Below are 20,755 nucleotides of genomic sequence, written 5' to 3'. Positions count from 1 at the left end.
TTGTCATTTTAATTGGCTACCTTGATATCGCAATATTCATTTTTTATCATATTGATTAATTTTGGTTTCCGATTAATGTAATGGATATCCGTTGAAGATGTAGTAGCAATAAATGTGGGAGACATCTGCGTATTTGTGAGTTCATAAAAACATAGATATAGACATATCAGAAACTCCTTCGCGGATAATAACATATCACTCCCAATGGCTTTTCTGAATTTTAAAAACATGGACAAATATATTTATTCTTTTATTGTAGAATACATGTTTTTTTTCGTGTAGCTGTTCAAATATATCGAACGTATTTTAGCAAACAATTGTTAATAATCAAATTTTTATCCATAATGTGAGGTGTTTGATATACAACTATAATTGAATAAAAACGATCGTATATTTACAGAATTCCTTAGCTTAATATACAATTTTATTTATTATTTTATAACAATTAATAAAATAATGAACGTACACTACGAGCATCAATTAAAGTTCACTAATGAAGGATTGTATGGGGAACCCTCAAAGGGAGATCCTTCTGCATCCCACGCTTTTCTCAATACCCTTTCCATTTTCTACAAACAAAAATTTGTATACTAAAAAACTAGTTATTACGTAATCGTAATGATAAATTATGTAACTTTTTACATATGCTTACAATCTGTTCAGAAGTTGGTTTACCCATAAGCTTTTGTTGATGATTCCACATTAACTCTTGAACTTTCATCTGTTCTTCTGATCCCATTTCATCTAAATTTCTTGAACAATCTATTTTACTCAAATCAATTTTTGGTTCACCGATTATCAATGCTTCCCACCATCGCTCAGAAGCTTTTTCAAAATGAATCTAAGTGAAACAAACATTATAACGTGCAACTTATATACATATGTACACATATTTGAGATACAGTAGAACTCCATTTATCTAAATTTGTCAGAGACCAAACAGTATAATAATTGTAGTTCATATAATAAGAGCTTGCTAACTACCTGTTATTTTTCTTTCACGTAACAGGATACATTCACATACAGATTCAAAGTTCAACGAGTAAAAATTCAGTTAATCAGACATTAAATAAAATTTCGTTCAGATAAATGAAGTTCTATTATGCTATTTATTAAAATATATTGACTAACGCTAATATATTGTCCAGGTACTATACTCCACATTGATTCATCTTTCCGAATTTTAAAGCGCAATTCTCCTTTGAAAATTGTAGACCATATAAAATAACGACATTCCTCTATTTCTTGATTCTGTTCGACTCTTGATGTTCTTGCTTCTATTTTGATTTCTTTTGAATCAAGCTGAACCCTTAAATCTTTTGCTGTTCTTATGCAACTAGGAAGTTTTACAAGCACATCTATATCACTGATAGTTTGTGACCAAGTGTAATTTTCCCTCACTGCACCATTGTAGCTGTCACATGACCTATCCCTCTCAATTAAATGACCAAGTTGATTTGTACTTTCTTTGCACATTTCAATTTCTACTTCGTGATCAACTTGTGGAATAAGGGAATCTTCTTCAATTGTCATTGTTTCGTCTTGGTCTTTATCATTATTTTGGATAATAATGTCCTGTGTATATGGAGGATCTGTCCCACTGGAAAATTTACAGATATTCTTCCATTTTTGAAAACTATGCAAGACAAGCTTTTCTATTGTACCAGTTGGGAAGCCAAGTTTTTGATCTGGTCCAGATTCAACATAAAAATCTGTACTATAATTAAATTACATGTGAGATGATAGACTATGTATTATAAAAATAATGCATATTTTTACTATAGTTTGTTTACTTACCATCTATACAAAAATCCAAAAAATGCATCTAGAAAATTTGTAATATCTCTCTCTTCTTGTAAAATTTGTAAGAATGCTTGATCATGAATAGAACACATTGTGGAGTTCTTTTTAAAATTATTATAATTGAACGTTCTTTAAGCGATATTTTTAATTTCAATAATAGTTTTATTTGTTGATACCTTGTATGTATTATCAATTTACTTTCGAAAGTAGGTTATATCAAGTATTCTATGAGAAAAACCGTATGGAAATTTCGTTTATCGCATACGTCACTAATCTTGGAATTTTTATTGGCTGTATCTTGTCTTTATCGGATAACTTTCTGTTGTATTGTAACTAAAAGAACTATTGACATTTATAATTTTAGATTCTCCGTTTTTTTGTGTAGGTATGTTATTGAATTGAATGACAAGTGGCATGAATTTATCATAAGCGCCCTCTTTGTTCGATTGAATCAGTATGTTGTTTATCTATTTTGACATGTTCGAAAAATAGTGGTGAACAAAAGTATATATGACATATAGTTTAAATATGAAAAGAAAATCACTATAACAGGATAAATAAACATATATTCATGTTCATAAAATAGAACAATTTCTTAAACTGTACAATTTTAGAGAGAAAACATTTTACAATTTTTAACCTATTCTTTCAAATAAATCAATATACTCTGAATTTACTTCGATGCTTATTTAAATTATACAAAATTGTTTTTACGATGACTGATTTACCTGTTTTTACTTCGGAAGTTGCAAAAGGTATTCAAAACTTATAATATTTATGATTTTAGTATATACTTTTAAAGATTTACAGTAGATAAAATAATGATTTTCAGCTGTTTTAACTGACGTTTTAACAGCATTAAATACTCCAGAAAATACTCAAAAACTTGCGGAAGCTAAGGAAAATTCTGGGAATGAAATGCTGAAAATGATGCAGTTTGTTTTTCCAATTGTAGTACAAATTCAAATGGATGTTATTAAGAACTATGGTTTCTCAGAAGGTCGGGAAGGTATAGGATTTAAGTGTACTTCCATTTCAGTGATAAAAATTAATTACAATGCAGTTTTCATTATAATTTATTCCTTTTTTTTTATCTGTAGGTACAGTTCAATTTGTGCAATTACTCAGAGCTCTAGAAAGGGAAGACCCTGAGATAGCACAATTACATAGTCAAGTTCGATCATATTTTCTTCCGCCTGTTACTATAAGTTCTTCAACTGAAGCATCTCTTTAAGATAAAATAATTTTTATGTGCTAGCACATTATTATTTTACTTTGTACTTTCTTTTTCTCTACATATAAAACATACATAGAGATTTTTTACTGGTATCTAACTTACAATAGCTTTAATTTTATAAATGCATTGAAGTTTGAACAAAGTTTTACAATTACACTCTGATATATTATTAATTAGAATTTACTACACAAAAAGATATGTACAAGGGATCTTCAAATTAAATATTTAATCAGAAAAATTAAAAATTTTTACATTTATTTGTATAATAATAATAATATTAATAATAATATAATCTACTAAAATATATAATTTCATTCATAAATGTTCATTAAATTTTCTCTGCACTTACACCAATTCTAAAAACTAAACAGTGTTCCATTGTTCGCGTAAAAATGAAGCTGGTGCATTATATCATATACATATAGAAAAATAAAATATTTTTGTTATTATCTTAAAAAGATGTGTCTTACTCGTTGAAAACACTAAGGTATTACATCCATTAAACATGACAATCAGTGCTTTTTTTATAAAAGCAGTGAATATAGATCATTTAGTCAATCTTTTCTTTTTTGATTTTGAATTAAGTGAGTTTAAATGCTATTATATAATTCTAACTTCATCGTTTCGCGAACATCCGGATAAATATGTATTAAATATACAATTTCAATCATATAAGCAAGTACATTGAAAATGCATAATGAAAGAAAATTATTAATTTATCGAAGAATAATACAATGGAATTATTTAAGCAATAATTACTTAACAAAATTTTAACCTTGCAGCTCATGTCTAATTTACTTAGGACAAGCAGACAAATATAGTTCCCCTTTGCCAATCATTAAATGTACGAAACTGTTTCTTTGTATAAAATTGTAAAATGCATGGATATCTTTAAAAAGGAAATGCTGAGTTGACATTAAGACTATCAACAAGGTTGCTCTTTTAAAAGTTATTAATAAATATGTATTGATTATTAATTATTTTCTTAGCAAAGTAATTCGTATTTTTCATGGGGTCACAGTGATAGTCATAAAACATGTGAAAAACATTCACATTATATAAAATGACAAACTCAGCAACAATTTCCTCAAAGATTAAAAAATAACAGATGTAAAAAAGCAGTTTTAGATTTTGTTTAGAATATCCTACACGTTGAAGGGAAAGACTTGACAATTGGGGAACGATATGCTATAACATATTTACAATCTTTTTCTTTATATAAATCAAGGTACAATTGTAAATTGTTTTGCGTACAAAGAAAGTTAATGCATTTCTTCATTATCAGACCATGTTGCTTCATTAAATTCGACAGTCGAATGAATAAAGACACCGCGTAAGACAATTTCTTTCAAAAATTTCTAAAATACCTATAGAAACCAACATAAGTTTACACGTTCGTAATACATCCCCATAAAACATTAAAATGCACCGATTTATCATTAATAGGAAATGCATTTTTTTAGCTACACTCTTTTTTTTAGTTGTGGTTAGTTTTCTGCAGTGCACATAAAGCCTATGAAAATATCTTCGGTAATCGGCCAAACCAAATACGTAAAATTTCATAACTAAATTGTACATACGTATGTATTTTAATGACATTAGAAGATGATATAATTAATTTTGCAATCATAAAACTGCACAATCATCTCATCTGCAAATAACCCAAGATGTTATCAAACCAAGTAATCAATTAGCAAAAGATTTGTTTATTAGCACACACTCTCTTTTTGCAAGATGAGTATTAGTTAGAAAAGGCATGCTATGACACCAATATTTTTACGAATCACAATCAATGCACGTCACATTAAGCGTATAACACAAATTGAAGAACCCTGTTCGATATAATATACTTCTGTAAATCACGATACAGTCTCACGATCTCGTTAGCTGTAGAAAAGCATGTATATAAATACAAAATAAAGGAAATGATCGTGATATCAATGTTACTTTATAGTCTACAGCACAATGAAAATCTTGTTCAATGATTTCCTATGACCAATTTGAATTGCACTTAAAAAAATATACTACAAATGGAAAAAGTTCTTATAAAATTTCTTGTACCTTGGGAGCTCTTAAACGTCCGAAATTGAAGTATAATCTGTCTTGTAACTTTTATTTCATTTATTATATGTTACCTTCTGGTTATAGATAGTTCCTCCGTTGCTAGTATGCAATAAAATACAAATAATAGAATTATAGCAGATACGAACATTTTTGTACAGTAAAGAAAAATATGTAGAGAAATGTTTTATAGATTTTTCATTAATTATACGGAAATAAATATTAATGTTAGTTGGGTCTTTAAAGACATAGTTATCTATTGCATTATTTATCATCGGTCCAAATAGATTAACCAGATTATATCAGCGCACCTTTTTCAATCCTTTTCTTGTTACCGATTCGACACTTTGTTATCCCTTTGTTATTTGTATCTTGAAATAAAGCTACTTCATGACGTGCGAGATACTTATACCGTACAGGGTTAGCACTAAAAATGTCGAATACTTTTTAGACCACAGTGCTCTTGATTTTCGACTGACACCTTCAACAATAGTCACCAAGCTACGAAAGGAACGGATTCGCTGTAGTAGTTGTATTCGCTGCCCAAGGATCTTGTCGAATCTGATTAATTGTAGGACGGGGTGGTGGTGCTGTTGCCGTCGCAAACGGATTTGCTGAGTATGACATCGTTGCTGTAAATTTTTATTAATATTAATTTAAAACGCCAAATTGTAATAACTATAATAAATACAGATACAAACAAATCAGGGATGTAAACAAATAATTTTTGTTTCTAGTATATCTATAATACACGCGGTTCGAATAAAATATGATAGAAATATGAAAATGACGCGGCACGCAAAGTGTTAAACTGTAATCAGAAAATTTCGGTTTTACAATATATACAATGTTATAATTTTCTTAATATACCATCATTTTTTGCTGAAAATAAAATCCATCCTAATATAACTTTAATACCATACTTGAACACAATATTTGAATCATGCATTCATGCAATATTATTCACCACCTTGAAAGTACTCACGAATTTACTTCCAATGAAACGCTATTTTGCGGACAAAATATATTACAAATAACGTAACCCATTATTTGTTTCAATAAGGCTCGAATTAAAATCACAGTGATGTAGTTTAATCGAATAGTTCTTTTTTTTCTTCTTTATTAAACGATTATATATACATACAATAAATTCTATAGGTTTCACCATTTGTATTTTAAAATTAAATCTCTAAATTTTTTGTACGGTATATGAAAAATTATATTCGAAATAAGGCGTTACCTGCAGGAGTAGGCGTTGCTGATTTGATCGCGGAGGTACTAACAAGATTATCAAGATTAACGAGAGCAGAGTTCTCTCCAAGAAACGATTGTGGTGTTTTTTTAACAGCTCCTGTACTAGTGGGAAGAGTTTCTGCTATGCTCCCCAAATCAAACGGATCTGGTGATAGCGTACTTACTGCAGTCAATTAAAAAATCAATAAATAAATTATTCATATGGTTAACAATAATAAAAAAACTTCATTAATAAATACCGTTATTCGCTGTTTGCAGACTAGATCCAGGTTTATTCCTGTTAGTAATTACATCAAATTCATCTAAATCGCTCAGTGGACTGGCTGCAGAACTGGTCTGATTTCCAATGGAAAAGTTGTTAAGACTAGGGCCAGTACCGTTGAAGTCGTTATTAGTTGTATTGAATGTAGCTGTTGAAGTTGTAGGCAGATTAAAGCCTATGTTTTGTGGTGATTGTGCCGCAAAACCAATGTTTTGCGTTAAGGTAGGATTGTTAAAAGATGGAGATGCAGATGTCATACCTTCTCGGGTAGCCTAAATAATTTGACACAAAAATATTAATATATTATATACATAATATATTATATACATATATGTAATATATAGAGGTAGCATAGAAATTTAGAGGACTTAGAAGACATGGAAGTTAAAAGAATAAACGTCTTACCTGCTTTTTATTTGTATCAGCTTCAGTAGTAGTAGTAGTAGCAGAAGGTATTGGTGACCAAGGATCTGTGCTAGGCGAAGTTGTAACTGTTACAGGCGATGATGGAGGTGCTCGCCAGGAATCAGCTGTAGCAGCTAAAATCAAATTAATTACAAAATGATCATAAATTACATTCATACGATTTAGTAAACATTAAAATTCTTTTTCAATAAACTATACTTGGTTTTTGTGATGGAATGGGAGCCCATGGATCTATCGCAGGTGATGTATTGCTTGTTGTAGGAACGCTCCACGGATCGTTTTGTGGCTATATAAAAAAAAAGAACACGTAAATTTTTTATGTAATTTTCAATAAACTTTCAATACGATTATGCTATGATTTATCAATACAATGTTTGTTGTGTTACTCGAACATACCTTATATGGATAGAATTGAGATATATCCAAAGACTGTTATGTAACATGCAAAAGGTATGCAATGTCGTGTTTATCATGCAATAAGCAAATGTATAAACTTAACTAAATAGAATAACATACTTGAGGTCTTGGCGGAGGTGGCGTAATTGGTATACCCCAAGGGTCGGTTTTTACATTGTATCCACATGCTTCTTCTAAGTTTACATCCAACAAATCTAGCATATGACTTTGTTTCTCAGTTTGCGGCGCTCTGAAATTAATGTATTTCTTTAGGCAAAACCAAAATGGATTTTGTGATAACTGAAAAAAGGTTAAATCTAATTTAATGTCTACTAACTTAAAATCTTGCTGACTTTGACTAAGAGCTAATTGCAATCTGACGTCATCACTACGTCTTCTTTGTTCTTCTTGCTCTGCTTCTTCTCTCGACATTGCCAAAGCTAATTGTAATTGTAATTCTTCTTCACCTACTGTTTGTGGTCTTGCAGCTTCTAATTCAGCTAAAAAGTGCGCAAATTATAATTAATTACATTATTAAGTTACATATCTGTAAAAATATATATTAGCAGAAAAGATTATAAGCATTTAATAAATATTTACTCTTACGTCTAGTTGTAGTTTCAGATCCCAGGCGACATGGCTCCCAATCCTGAAACTGAACATGAAAAAAGAAAAAAGAAAAAGAAGGAAATGTTTATTTAAAGAATTTTTTGCATTATTAAACTTTTCTATCTTCATATCAATGTATACTTACATCACTGCTTACAGGTGACATAGTGTCTAAACCATCACTACCAAATCCACTAACTGATTGTGCAAATCTTTCTTTTGCTTTCAATGCTCTAGCTCTTTCATTTCTTAATCTTTCATCATCTTTTAATAAGGCCACTAGTTGCTTTGCTTTTTCTCTTACATTCACTCCTTGATCCTTAGATCCTTCCATGTATTGGAAATCTGAATAAGGACAACTTAACTTTACGGACTATCAATTTGTATTAGTATTTTATATTAGATTTTGTATTATAAAGCACAAAATTATATACCTTTCAATGTTTGGATGGCAAAAATATTTTCTTTACATTGCTGTGCAACTTTTTCTGTGCCTGTTTTAATAAGATATTCTAGAAGAACTAAAGCTTTGTACACATGTCGCCAATTTTTACCATGATCATTTAATCTTTTCCATAACATTTGCATAATCTCAGTAAAAGCCACAACATTATATGTTAAATCTGCAATTTCTGCCATAAGAGTACTACTTGGACCCCAAGGATCATTACTGGTGGCTTTGCGTACAGCTTTCTGTATACATAAAAAAATTTTGTTCTTTAATATGTAAAATAGTATATTTGTAATATGTAAAATATTATTTATTTACCTGAGCATTGCTATAGTTATGGGCAAGATTAACAATATCTCGCCTGATACCTGCCAAATTCACCTGCATGACGTCTTGACCTTGTCTTCTCATCTAAAAGATTACCACTTTATATTATAAGCAGGTAGTAATATTCCTATATCTTCTAGAAGCCCATACTTATCATCATATATATACACATTTATGTCAGTTACATTTAATATATGCTAATAATTCCCAATGCAACTGAAATATAAGTTTAGTCATATTTATTTAAAAAAATTATTTTAAACAAAAGCTGGTAATAAATATGGGCAATCACTTAATATCAAAGCCATGCGACTAAATATGCATTAGTAAGAAAATAGGAAACTCATTGTAAAGTTCTTACATTACTCTACTTTTACCAAATCAACATTACTACTTTCTATTTGGTTAGTAGTAAGATGGATGAAAGTAACTAAAGTAAAAGTGTGATTAATACAAAAGTAAAGAAATCCTCTTCAGTGTTGTTCTTTTATCTTAGATATGGCATTACTGTGTAATTTAAAAATTATATACCAAACAAAATGCTACAAAATAATGCAACACAACGAACTGTTATTCTTATATATATAAAGCTCTAAAGCAAATTAATTTCATTTGAGATGTGCCTATATAAATGTGTATTCAAGATAAACAATTTTTAACTAAATCAGTACATTTTATATTGTATATTTGTGTACATTAATTGTAATTTGTATTATCATAATAATTCTTTTTAAAAGAAAAGTTTTACCACAGCCATTCAAGCTTCCTTATAAGAAACATTTAAAAATTATTTTCATAATAAACATAACATTAATGATTTTTTTAAATAATTTGATGCAATACTGACTTGCATAATGTGCAGAACTTATCATCATTACATAATTTCGCAAAAAATAAAACATGAATGATTTCAAGTATGTGCTGTAATTGTATTACTAAATACTATAATCCTTGTATATTTTTTACATATACAGGATGTTATATCTTATTACAATTATTTAAAAAATTTCTACATCATAGAAACATGTTAAGGGGTTCTTTAAATAATCAAATTGTAAGTCCTAAATGTTCATCATTTTTAAATTTTTATCAACACCCTGTATATCACTTATTAATGTAGTTTGCAAAACATTGATCTACTTTATTTGTTCTTTAAACATTTTCTAATGATATAATTGATTAGTAAAGTATTAACAATTGTTATTTTGTTAACTGTGGCCAGTTAATAAAATTTACCTTCTGCATAGCCATTGTTGGCATATGAAATATGGCTGGGGTCGTTGATGAAGCTAGTTCTTGTCCACAAATATAGAAAACTCCCAAACACTTTTCGAATCACAATAAAATCCTAGACTATTAGATAGTTTAATAAATAAATAAGAAACATTTGTTACATTTACCTGTTAATGATGAATAAATTCTTATTTAATATGATACATAATTAAATGATAATACAATTAACTGAGAGCATTTTGAATGGGACTTTAATAACATTACTAATTATTATGCAAATAAATATTGCACAGAATACTGCATTCTTTATTTTTCTAATGCAATATATATTATAAGTATATGAAGCTGAATAAAATACATGTATAGTTGTTTGATACACAATATTAACTGTAAGTTATACTATAAATTTTGTACTGTACATAAAAGAATAGCATATGTAAGAACTGCTTATGAACTAAATAGGCACAACTCATGTTGATCAGTATATAAAATTCATCTTCTTTTAGCTGTAAATGTTTTTTTAAGTACTATACAGGGCATATAGCTGAAGTGTTATAGAAATATTTAATTAAAAATAATAACATTTTACTCTATACATATTTAACATTACTATCACTATAATAATGTAAAAATGGAACAATATAATAATAAGATAGACTTAAAGAAAATTTTGTTTAGTTAAAGAAGAAAATGTCCCTATCTGTAAAACTATACCATATATTAACAAATCTAATTTTATATAAAGCAGTTTTGTAAAAAAAAAGAAATACAAGATTAAAAACTTATAATCTTACTCAATTCTTTTACAGACAAATGCAGTTATGAAAAAAACTGAATTAAAAAATTAAATAAAACTCACAAATTTGCATAGTCTGTAGTTTATATTTAGAACTGTCACAGGCTTTTGAATATAAGCCATGCCCTTTTAATAAAGCATTCTGACAATAGATCAGAGTTGCAGTTTTTGTGCAATATTGATATTAAATTATTTTGAAAATATAAAATATTTGATTATATATACATATAATGATTGAAACTACTTTCTTTCTTTTAATAGTAATACCTCTTGCAAGCATTTTATTGAAGGAAATCAAAATAGAAATCAAAGAAGAAGAATTTCTTATATTGGAAGAAAAAAGAACTTGACCCAAACTACTGTTTTAAAAAATAATAGGCTACATGCAACAGTGAAGAAGAATAAAATTACTTACGTTGATATAGTGGAGGATTCAAATTCTCCTTTAAAAAAGCCGTGTTATTAAACTGAAAAATGAGAAAATATCTTTATCTTTCTATTATGCATCTTATCTTATCACTACATACATAGAATAAATTTTCTACAAAGGAGATGATAATACATTTATTTAACAAATTCTGTATGATTACATCAGACATAGAATTAATTTTATTCAATACAGGTATTTAAAAAAGACAAATGATTAATGAAATGATATACATGAATAAAGCTATATACTGTGTGTACCTAAGATTATCATCATATGGTTTCTTTAAGACAGTTAAAACATATTATATCTATTAATGACCATGAAACTATTGATTTCTATTTTCTTTATATCATAATTTCTAATCTTCAACAAATTTAGATAAATAATAATACATTTTTTTAGTAAAAACTAAAATACAAAAATAAAAATAATATAATAATATTGTATTTAAAATATTATTGATATTTGTAATGACTATACTTTTATAAATATTAACTTTAGACATTCAATATGATAGCTCGATATTTCGTTTTGCCTATTGAAGTCTGAACAAATTATTTCTTTGTCTCACAAAAAAGCTCATTACTGCATTCTTCCTTATATGATTTGAAAGCTTAAATCGACCGAGACATCGACACACATATGCACGTTAAAATGACAATCATACGCTACACAAATATCAGGTAATGATTCCTTCGAATAGATTTAAAAGAACAATATCGTGAAACGTGTATACTATGGGCTATCTTTCAGATATAACTAACACAATAGATATACGTACACTGGCTTAGGTGCAAGACTAATCCATGAAAATGCGTGATATGTCAATTTCGAAACTATCTATGCTTTCTCATGCTCGGGCGTGACTTTGTAATACTGCACTTTTTCCGATCCGTTTCATATACAGGTTAACATAGAATGAAATAGAGGGAACGAATTAACGAAAGAAAACACATTACGATTAGAAGATATCTAAGAACATTATTATGCTGTCGAAACGGAATCAAACTTATACTCTTTTATTCTACGGACTATACCACTTGTACTAACACATTAATGACAATCTGTTTCTGTAAATTTATTTGCAACTCTCTATAGAACTTTGTACTCACCGTAATATATACTGGAAATTTAATGCACTAATTTCAACGGAAATAAGAAACAAAATAACATAAAACTCTTATGACAAGTCCATTCACAGGCACTGACGAATTAGAAGTTATGAGGCAAGATGGCGCTGAAAAATATTTCCTTCTTTACAGTTTCGCACTCTGTGGTAATTTTAAAGAAGATTTAACATTCGATTTGTTTCATGAAACTAAATGTATTTCGATTTGTTTGTCAATAAGTGCATACCTGTCCTACAAGAAATGTAATAACAATCCACGTACTACGTGATTTTTTATTGAAATAAGAAATTTGTCACTGAAGAGTTGTCTCTCTTTATATAACTCTAAGGACGATTTTCATAATGCGATTTTCTATGCATAGCTATATCTAATGAAAACGTAGCCAGTGTTTAATAATTGAAAACGTTGGAGAAAGTGTAGTAAGTACGAAAACAGAACGTACTTAATGAATAAATCTATGATGTATGCACATACCATCATATGCGACCCCTTCAGGTTTCAATTGTTGATTGAAATATTCTGTTTTCAAACTGACAATATTTCGTCGATATTACTGCCGCATAACAATTAGAGACAAAACAAGAAGTGAATAAAAACTTGTTACTCTTACGCGATATTGTTATCGTCACGTTGATTAAAATATATCTAAATGAAGTATATGAAGAAGTAAACGTCAGCATTCGAACATAACCTTAGTCTTTGTTATTTAAGTGGAATTGGTATTACTATTCTAATAATTATTTTCTTTTGAGAATTATTTGTTATAAGTACACCATTCCAAAATGAATGTAAGATTATTAAAAGATCCTGCTACTGTAAGTAGTCGTATATTTGTGGGTCATTTACAAACTGATGATATGACTAAAGTTGAGTTGGAAGAACATTTTTCAAAATATGGAACAGTTGTTGGTTCTTCGATAAACCGAGGTTTTGGCTTTGTTCAATTTGAAGAAGAACAATCTGCTCAAAAAGCTATTCAAAATGAAGATGGAGCAATGTTCAAAGGCAGAAGAATAGGTATTTTCATGAATGATTCTTATTTTGTTTGTTTCCTACTATTCCTATTATTTTCTTTTCGCATTTAATAATGCAATTGTCCACTTATTTCTTTGTTGCTATTTTTATAATAATATATATTAACATATTTCATTAAATATTTCTTTAAATAGATGTTAGGCCAGCAAAAAAGGATAATCAATCCGGTGGAGGTGGTGGAGGTGGAGGAAAACAATTAGGAGGACCTAATAATCAATTTAATTCTGCCAATAATCATTTTAATGCTGGGAATGATCCTTTTAATAGTGGAAATCAGAATTATGGAGGAAATTCAAATTTCAATGCTAATCAAAGCTTTGGTTGTGATTCACAGTTAAGCGATAATCAGAAAGTAAATAATATGCAAATTCGAAGTGGTGGAAATGATCCATTTGGGGATGGAAATCAGAATAGAGATAATGTGAATGACCAATTTGGAAATCAAAATAGAAACAATGGGAATGACCAATTTAGCAATATAATGCAAAATAAAGGGAACAGTAATTTTAATCCAAATAATCAGAACAGAAGTGGTAATGACCAATTTAATCAAAACAGAGGTGGTAATCAATTTGGGCTAGGTGGAAACCAAAATAGGCCTGGTGGAAACCAAAACCGAAATGCAAATAATCAGAATCAAAGTGGTGGTGGAGGTGGCATGAATAGCGGTGGGAGTGGTCGACCAAGAGGTAGTAGAGGTGGAAAAAATCGAAATAAAAATAGAGATAATTCAGGTGGAAATAACTTTAGAGATCGCAGTCCTATTAATAGAGGTAATCGTTTAGATGATAAAGGTGGTAGAGATTGGGAACATAAACAAGGGGATAGATTAAGAGGGAACAATTTTGGCAGAGATTCATTCAATGATAGTAATAACCGTTATGAAGATTTTAAAAATTCTGCTCCTAGAGATATGAATATAAGTTTTAAGTAAGTTAAGAATATTTTTATGTTTCCTTCTTGTACAATAATTATTTATTAATATCAATATCTTTGTTTAACAGTAATACAAGTACATCAAATGAATACTCAAATGCAACAACTGAAAAAAATGACTGTGAAATTATTGTTGTTAACAAAGCATTAACGTAAGTATAAAAATAATTTAGTTTGCTTTATAATCGTTGAATGCTTTTGTAATTAATTTTTATAAATAGGGAATATGCGGAAAGTATCGAAATGAGGTTGAAAAAGATTGGCTTAACAGTTGATTTGTTATTTCCAAATGAGGATGTACTTCTAAGTAGAGTTTTAGGAAATATTGCCAGTCGGGGATGTTTATATGCAGTCGTAGTTACACCAATAAATCAAGAACATCATTCCCTAACTTTAAACATTCTTCATGGTTTACCCCAGGGTAGGTTTCTTAATAACTTTATTAAAATGTCTAAATCATTGTGTTAATAAAATCTCATTCTTCTGTACAGAACATAGAAATATGCTTGTTGAAGATGCTATTAATTTAATATCACGAGATTTTGTTAATTACAAAGCTGGTGGACGATCGGTTCCATTGAATACACCTTTTGCAAACGAACGGCATCCTGATGCCATTCAGGTTCTTTTAAACATGCTGGCTGATAATCATCAGTTAACAGTATTGCAGTATGATCGTGTTATAAAATATCTCGAAATTAAACGTGAAGAACAAGTACAAGTTGAATTGGGAGATGTAAAAGATTTACCAGCTACGACGACGATAACAGTCAGTGATCCGAAACAAGCAGAATTACAATCTAGGATACTTAATATCCTAAACAGTAATAAAACAACTTCATCTGCACCAACACCTAGTCCAGTACCAGCGCCTACTACAACACCAGTGCCCGTTCCGCCAGCTACTTGGGGAACAGGTAAAATTTGTATAATTTTACTATTTAAGCTTAAACAAAATGTAAATACTATCTTATTATTTTATATCAAATTTCTATTATTATAACATTACTCATAAATTAGCAGAACATACATTTTAAAAGTATAATGGATTTTGAGTTCATAAAGTTAGTTATCAATTATCATTCTAGTGATTTTCTGAAGCAATTAATTAAGAAAAATTCCTTTGGTAAGGTATTGAAAAGATACGCATACTATAAGTGCAATAATATTGTGTTTTACTGCAATATGTACTTCTATTTGTTACAAAAATACTGCTACCGATCTATTCGTTACGTAAAAACAGCAGTATTATAAATAGAAACGATATCGCGTTTTTAACCTGAAGAAACAGACCTATTGCAACTTTTTGCATTTTTAAAAAGGTCGTTATGGGTGTATCTTACGGATTTTAGATCACCTATTTCTTATTTTCTTTTCTGGATTTGTTTGTGTATCTTTCATGAACATATCCAAAAAAAATGTTTAAAATTTAAATCGTGTATATAAATTCTTAATGATGGCGTTTGAAAACTATTCAATGTTGACAAAAAAACGTAAAGTTTGTCTAAGAAATTTTAGACAAATAATTTCAGGTAAAATTTTAATATAAATATTGAGCACGAGTGATCAAAAAACACAAACGAACTTCGTACGCTTTGGGTTTCTGATCAAGTTCTTCGTGCGTGTAGTGCTACTGTGCCGCTTACCATACAATCCAGTGATCAAAGCGAACGAACTTCGAATATATATATTGCTGGTATTACAACTGCTAACTTCATGAGTACATCATATTATGCCAGCAGCATCAACTGCGTCAACAGCATCCACAACTACTACTACTACTACGGGAGTTTCACCGTCACCTCTGCTAAACGATCCAACAGTTCAAAAGGCACTTGACAGTCTGTTGCAAGGCAATTTACTCAAAAGCATCGGCGATCAGCAACCAACTACAACCTCAACACCTCTGTTTGCTGCTTTTTCGAATATCGGCCGATTTTAATTTATTTCAATTTTATTTATCATATAATAAATAATTGGGGGTTTGGATCTCCTTTATTTTTCTGACATTCATACTCTTTCTGATGAATAGTCACACTTGTTTTAATAACATGGAATTTTTATGACAGCATTTGATAAAAAATTAGAATACTAACAGGATTGCATTCAGAATAATTGTGATATTTGCATCCGAAAAAATGTTAGCATGCTTTTATATGTATTAAAAAAAGTATATTTTAAATATAGAATTCATAATGCTTTGTAAATTCTATAGATGTTATCTGCATAGTTCATAAATACTTGTTTGTATAGTGGTTCAGTCTTTTTACTTTTAGAAATGAAATATTTTAGTTTACTATATTTCACATAAAGTAAATGGTAATTATCTTTTCTATTACTATACAACTAGGCTTTGAATACACTTTGAATATATTAACAGGTTTAAAATATGATCGAATATTACATTTTATTGATAATTAAATAGTTTCTTATGATATAGACTATTTCAATATGTAATGTACTGAAGTAGTAATCAACAATTTAACTAGACAATTTATTATCCTTAATATATAGAATTTATTATATTGTAATTTTAATGAATTGCCATGATTATTTCTATTACTTCTACAGTTTTTAATAATGTAAAGTATTCTTTACATGTGAACATAAAGCATTTGATTTTTATAGTGGATTATGTAAGATACACAATATATTAATTTTTCTATTGCGTTATAAGAAATACACATATTGTGATGAAGATTGTTTAATTTTTACTCATTCATCAATTTCATTGTCTCTGTTATATTTTTTCCTTCATATTTATGTTATTACACACATTTCTATTAGTTTGAATATTTACACAAATGTATTGTGTATAAGAAGCACATTTTCTTAGGAACTAGGTAAATATCATGTATAACTTCAATAAAATGTTTTTAGGAATATTTCATGTCTTTCATTAATAATGATGTATGATGTTGATGTCTCTCTTATGGGTCTAAAAACAAGAAAATATATTTATGAAATTGAGTTCCAGTTTTAAGTGTCTAATACATTACATTTTTACATACCCTTGCAGCCCCAAGCAATTAATATGTAATTATTATAAAGCAGTTTAAGCCATGGATTTACAAGCAGCCTTATTAGATTTATAAGCAAGAAATGAGTGTACAAAGTGAAGTATTTAAATAAAGGTGGTTTGCAGGATATAAAGCATAACGTTAAGAACTCACAAGTAAGTGAAGCTACAAATATAAACCAGTATAAGCAAGTTTACTATCTATTTACTTAAATTTACCTAAGTAATAACTCTTCAGGTATTGTTCCGCGTGTACGATTTCTTCACACGGCTGGGATACCTTCTTATATAATATATCAAGGACTGACTTTACTGCATCAATATCATACATATTTTTTACCAGTCTTTGCTTATAAGGTTTTAATCTTTCTACAAGCTCTTTATTTTTTTTAATAGAACCAATATGTTTTTGCAAAATTTCATCGTACGTTGGCCAATCAAATGCACACGCGATACAATCGCATTCAAAGAAATAGTCTTGTATTATTTTTTCTCTTCTTTCAGATTTTGTCATATATGCATATGCAGCACCGTAATTTGTGAATATTTGATCTCCAGGATATATTGGTCTTAGAGCACGAGTAATCATTGTTAGCTCTTCAAAATGACGAAATGTATTTGGTGCGCAAGAATGATTGTACAAACTATGTGTTACATATAATCCTGAACCTGTCTTAATTCCTGGTTCTTGTTGCACCTAAAAATAAATTAATTATTATATAAAAGTGCTTTAAAATAATTTATATATATATAAATTATTTTATATATATATGTATTATCTTCTAAATAAATTACTGAAAAACAATTTGAAGACATTATAACACAGGCGCGAAACATAAGGCTTCCAGAGAATATGATCTTCGGATAATTGCTAATATCTTTTAATTGGTCCACTTCATATTTATTGCAGAAGAAATTAGTCTGAGTGGCTAGGAGGATAGCTGCAAGAGCTGAGATGCAAGCAAAAGCACTAATTCCAATAAGTGGTCGCGTTGTCATATTGGTAGCGAGACTCAAAGCAGATCGTGCGCTGGTACTGTCCAATATGCCTTCATCTGTAAATCCTGCAGATCTGTTATCTACAAAAGAAAAATATTTCATAAAATCTAGAAATGAACAGTATGTTATGGTTGAATTCTTGTTTTCTCCTACAATTATTTTATTGTCTTATAACTCAAGTTTGTCTTACATTATTTTATTTTAGCTATAAAATATGAATGTTCTTCCTTACCTGGATTAGATTCAGCTAGTTCCATGTCCACTCGCAGTTCATCAAATTTCTTGCCCTTTGATGTTACTACAATGAGAAATCTAATAATTTTGGTAAGCATTCGTATCTTATCTTTATCAACATTAAGTAAGTTTCCAACTAATGCCATAATTGGACATTCTATTTGATGAGCCATTTCCCAAGCTAATTTTCTACACTTTTCTGAACAGTATTGAGCCACAGGGCAGTGTGAGCAAGGAATTAAATTATAGCTTCTTGATAAACAGTGATGACAATGTGTATAATACCTGTAAATTATATAAGTTATATATGATAGTAGATATATTAATATAAATAGATTTACCTTTGTGTATAAATAACATAAGCATATGGATTTTCAATAGTAACTACATCTCCTGGTTTAAATTCTTTTGTAGCTACTAAGTGACGTCCATATTTTTCAGAAAAAGAAATGCTGATGCCATCACTAGCAGCAGGAGCCTCTTTACTTGGACCATAAGCTAACTTTAAAGGACCTTCATCAGCTAAGTATCTTAGCCGTTTTTCCATATCATTATCTTTGGATATTCCATTAGAATCATTGATTAAATCTTTCTTTTCATTGATGCTAAAATTTTTACTTGTATCTTCTGAAAGTTTAACCTTTCCATTTCTATATCTTACACCTCCAGGTTCCTCATTTATTTTTTCTGATAAACACATATTCTTAAGTGTTTCTATATCAATATGGTCATCCTTTGTAAGTTGTAATCTTTTCTTAATTTCTTCGATAGCCTTGGCTCCCCTTTCTTTCAGATTTTTTCTTTTTTCTTCTGGATATCCAAGACTTAAAGCAGCATCAATATCTATCAAACATTCTTTGAACATTTGTTTTCTGTATAAAGCAGCAGACCGATTGGCATAAGCATATGACATAAGTTCATTATCATTTGCATATGCTAAACTCATTGTATAATATTTTATAGCTTCATTATCATCACCCATTACAAAATGTTGGTTTCCTAAGATTTTTCAAGTATAATAACTGAACAAATTACTTATATTTATTTATAATACATCGATAATATTTACTACCTTCTTCTCTATAGTGGATAGAGTCTTCCTCATTTTTTACTTCAGGAATTAATTCTGGAAATTGAGACTTTACCATGTTTTGTAAAATATGACCAATAAGAGATTCACATTCTTTTTGTAAACCATACCCTGCATGTGATATATTAGTTTGTTTCAAATTTAATACTAATTCCTTTGCTATATCCATATTGTTCTGGAAAAATCTTGTTACATAAAAAATATATGTTATAACATTTATAAGTATTTTACAAATTAATTAAAATTATACATAGATAAAAAATAAATTTATTATATAAATTTTTTATGTAAATGTGTATCATATGTTTTATAAAAAAGAAGAATAAAGAGAAACCTGATTGTTCATATATTACTTGTACACTAGATAAAAAGGTACTGAATGGACTGTGGTGTTAACTATGTACTGGTTGAAGCAAAACTGAGAGGTGAAACTAAAATTACCTCAAGTGAGTTAATAGAGGGAAGCAGAAACTGTATGACTATGTAACCAAGTTTTAAATCATTTGTTAAATTAGACAGATTAGAGATTACTTATATAAAAGTTATAAAGATGCCTAAACCTTTATATTTCGTACATATAATATTTAAATATTCTCTTCATTTTTATCTGTAAAAGGAATTTAAAAATGTGGAACAACTGAATTTTTTAAGTAAGCTAATATGTTATATATTTTGTAATATACATTTCAAGTTTTTTATTTCATCATCCTTGGCTGGTATCATTTAAGTTAATGTCATTACATTTATTAAGTACAATTTGCAAAAATAGTTATGTTTAACATAATTAAAATATTACATATTAACAAGAAAAAACGCAAAAAATCTAAAGTTTACAGTTATTTAAACAATATAGATGTTAGAAATCTTTTTTTTCAGTCATATTGCATGAGCATTTTATAATGAGAACAATTTGGCATCAATCCAGATATGAAGCTGCTAGAGCGTTGAAGTTTAAATACAGTCTTTAATTAGATATACATATATATATACACACGAGATATACATGAGGACTAATATTTATATAAAC

At 28.9% G+C, this 20,755-nt stretch overlaps 5 protein-coding genes across 35 annotated transcripts; 2 read left to right on the top strand and 3 right to left on the bottom strand.

Annotated features, from left to right (window-relative positions):
- Nucleotides 1–372: 372 nt before the first annotated feature.
- Nucleotides 373–2,205, bottom strand: LOC126923417 (nudC domain-containing protein 3). Of its 2 annotated transcripts, none has more exons than XM_050736882.1 (4): nt 1,798–2,205; nt 1,132–1,717; nt 653–841; nt 373–569 (listed from the first exon to the last, which is right to left on the bottom strand). In XM_050736882.1, exons 1-4 carry the CDS (start codon nt 1,893–1,895, stop codon nt 477–479), a joined length of 966 nt encoding a protein of 321 aa, XP_050592839.1. In that variant the 5' UTR covers nt 1,896–2,205; the 3' UTR covers nt 373–476. The 2 variants fall into 2 exon arrangements, with proteins under 2 accessions (XP_050592839.1, XP_050592916.1); XM_050736959.1 differs by having other exon boundaries at nt 1,132–1,712.
- A 42-nt stretch (nt 2,206–2,247) lies between these two features.
- LOC126924803 (protein C10) lies at nt 2,248–3,285 on the top strand. Of its 4 annotated transcripts, none has more exons than XM_050739795.1 (3): nt 2,248–2,558; nt 2,636–2,803; nt 2,904–3,285. In XM_050739795.1, the coding sequence occupies exons 1-3, from the start codon at nt 2,519–2,521 to the stop codon at nt 3,035–3,037; spliced, it is 342 nt and encodes a 113-aa protein (XP_050595752.1). In that variant the 5' UTR covers nt 2,248–2,518; the 3' UTR covers nt 3,038–3,285. The 4 variants fall into 4 exon arrangements, with proteins under 4 accessions (XP_050595752.1, XP_050595829.1, XP_050595916.1 ...); XM_050739872.1 differs by having other exon boundaries at nt 2,258–2,558; nt 2,660–2,812; XM_050739959.1 differs by having other exon boundaries at nt 2,259–2,558; nt 2,675–2,812.
- On the bottom strand, nt 3,279–12,776 carry LOC126918835 (epsin-2). 22 transcript variants are annotated; one of them, XM_050727565.1, is made up of 17 exons: nt 12,642–12,776; nt 12,398–12,522; nt 12,067–12,166; nt 11,271–11,322; nt 10,063–10,179; nt 8,818–8,910; nt 8,483–8,765; nt 8,194–8,393; nt 8,040–8,094; nt 7,777–7,939; nt 7,560–7,689; nt 7,440–7,472; nt 7,242–7,329; nt 7,023–7,156; nt 6,595–6,889; nt 6,342–6,518; nt 3,279–5,733 (listed from the first exon to the last, which is right to left on the bottom strand). In XM_050727565.1, the coding sequence occupies exons 5-17, from the start codon at nt 10,084–10,086 to the stop codon at nt 5,603–5,605; spliced, it is 1,806 nt and encodes a 601-aa protein (XP_050583522.1). In that variant the 5' UTR covers nt 10,087–10,179; nt 11,271–11,322; nt 12,067–12,166; nt 12,398–12,522; nt 12,642–12,776; the 3' UTR covers nt 3,279–5,602. The 22 variants fall into 22 exon arrangements, with proteins under 22 accessions (XP_050583522.1, XP_050583353.1, XP_050585042.1 ...); XM_050727396.1 differs by having other exon boundaries at nt 12,067–12,161; XM_050729085.1 differs by lacking the exon at nt 12,067–12,166 and adding an exon at nt 6,087–6,107.
- On the top strand, nt 12,741–18,728 carry LOC126917805 (probable serine/threonine-protein kinase roco9). Of its 3 annotated transcripts, XR_007711115.1 has the most exons (7): nt 12,741–13,432; nt 13,585–14,380; nt 14,455–14,538; nt 14,608–14,807; nt 14,878–15,303; nt 18,316–18,524; nt 18,610–18,728. XR_007711115.1 is itself a non-coding variant. In XM_050725224.1 (6 exons), exons 1-6 carry the CDS (start codon nt 13,198–13,200, stop codon nt 16,326–16,328), a joined length of 1,941 nt encoding a protein of 646 aa, XP_050581181.1. In that variant the 5' UTR covers nt 12,741–13,197; the 3' UTR covers nt 16,329–16,701. The 3 variants fall into 3 exon arrangements, 2 of the variants coding, with proteins under 2 accessions (XP_050581181.1, XP_050581107.1); XM_050725224.1 differs by lacking the exons at nt 18,316–18,524; nt 18,610–18,728 and adding an exon at nt 16,129–16,701; XM_050725150.1 differs by lacking the exons at nt 18,316–18,524; nt 18,610–18,728 and adding an exon at nt 16,126–16,701.
- On the bottom strand, nt 17,109–20,374 carry LOC126918468 (SET and MYND domain-containing protein 4-like). Of its 4 annotated transcripts, none has more exons than XR_007711353.1 (7): nt 20,063–20,374; nt 19,711–19,913; nt 18,980–19,637; nt 18,637–18,923; nt 18,201–18,484; nt 17,398–18,102; nt 17,109–17,324 (listed from the first exon to the last, which is right to left on the bottom strand). XR_007711353.1 is itself a non-coding variant. In XM_050726643.1 (7 exons), exons 2-7 carry the CDS (start codon nt 19,895–19,897, stop codon nt 17,317–17,319), a joined length of 1,902 nt encoding a protein of 633 aa, XP_050582600.1. In that variant the 5' UTR covers nt 19,898–19,913; nt 20,063–20,374; the 3' UTR covers nt 17,109–17,316. The 4 variants fall into 4 exon arrangements, 3 of the variants coding, with proteins under 3 accessions (XP_050582600.1, XP_050582386.1, XP_050582515.1); XM_050726643.1 differs by having other exon boundaries at nt 17,625–18,102; XM_050726429.1 differs by having other exon boundaries at nt 17,109–18,102.
- Between the last annotated feature and the right edge of the window lie 381 nt (nt 20,375–20,755).

The sequence above is a fragment of the Bombus affinis genome, chromosome 1, assembly GCF_024516045.1.
Source record: "Bombus affinis isolate iyBomAffi1 chromosome 1, iyBomAffi1.2, whole genome shotgun sequence".
Taxonomy (NCBI): Eukaryota; Metazoa; Arthropoda; class Insecta; order Hymenoptera; family Apidae; genus Bombus; species Bombus affinis.
This window is presented reverse-complemented; position numbering and strand designations above follow the sequence as displayed.

Excerpts from the sequence above, each read along its gene's own strand:
- LOC126924803 (XM_050739713.1), top strand. The coding sequence starts at position 2,519 with ATGACTGATTTACCTGTTTTTACTTCGGAAGTTGCAAAAG. Across the intron at positions 2,559-2,635 it reads TACTTCGGAAGTTGCAAAAG|CTGTTTTAACTGACGTTTTA; the intron begins GTATTCAAAACT and ends AATGATTTTCAG. Across the intron at positions 2,813-2,903 it reads TTTCTCAGAAGGTCGGGAAG|GTACAGTTCAATTTGTGCAA; the intron begins GTATAGGATTTA and ends TTTTATCTGTAG.
- LOC126918468 (XM_050726429.1), bottom strand. The coding sequence starts at position 19,897 with ATGGATATAGCAAAGGAATTAGTATTAAATTTGAAACAAACTAATATA. Across the intron at positions 18,924-18,979 it reads TATGTTATTTATACACAAAG|GTATTATACACATTGTCATC; the intron begins GTAAATCTATTT and ends TATAATTTACAG. Across the intron at positions 18,485-18,636 it reads ACTAGCTGAATCTAATCCAG|ATAACAGATCTGCAGGATTT; the intron begins GTAAGGAAGAAC and ends TTTCTTTTGTAG.
- LOC126918835 (XM_050727565.1), bottom strand. The coding sequence starts at position 10,086 with ATGCCAACAATGGCTATGCAGAAG. Across the intron at positions 8,394-8,482 it reads TGCCATCCAAACATTGAAAG|ATTTCCAATACATGGAAGGA; the intron begins GTATATAATTTT and ends GTCCTTATTCAG. Across the intron at positions 7,473-7,559 it reads CACCTCCGCCAAGACCTCAA|TCTTTGGATATATCTCAATT; the intron begins GTATGTTATTCT and ends GTTACATAACAG.
- LOC126917805 (XM_050725150.1), top strand. The coding sequence starts at position 13,198 with ATGAATGTAAGATTATTAAAAGATCCTGCTACTGTAAGTAGTCGTATA. Across the intron at positions 13,433-13,584 it reads GTTCAAAGGCAGAAGAATAG|ATGTTAGGCCAGCAAAAAAG; the intron begins GTATTTTCATGA and ends TTCTTTAAATAG. Across the intron at positions 14,539-14,607 it reads GTTGTTAACAAAGCATTAAC|GGAATATGCGGAAAGTATCG; the intron begins GTAAGTATAAAA and ends TTTTATAAATAG.
- LOC126923417 (XM_050736882.1), bottom strand. The coding sequence starts at position 1,895 with ATGTGTTCTATTCATGATCAAGCATTCTTACAAATTTTACAAGAAGAG. Across the intron at positions 1,718-1,797 it reads TTTGGATTTTTGTATAGATG|TACAGATTTTTATGTTGAAT; the intron begins GTAAGTAAACAA and ends ATTTAATTATAG. Across the intron at positions 842-1,131 it reads TACCTGGACAATATATTAGC|ATTCATTTTGAAAAAGCTTC; the intron begins GTTAGTCAATAT and ends TGTTTCACTTAG.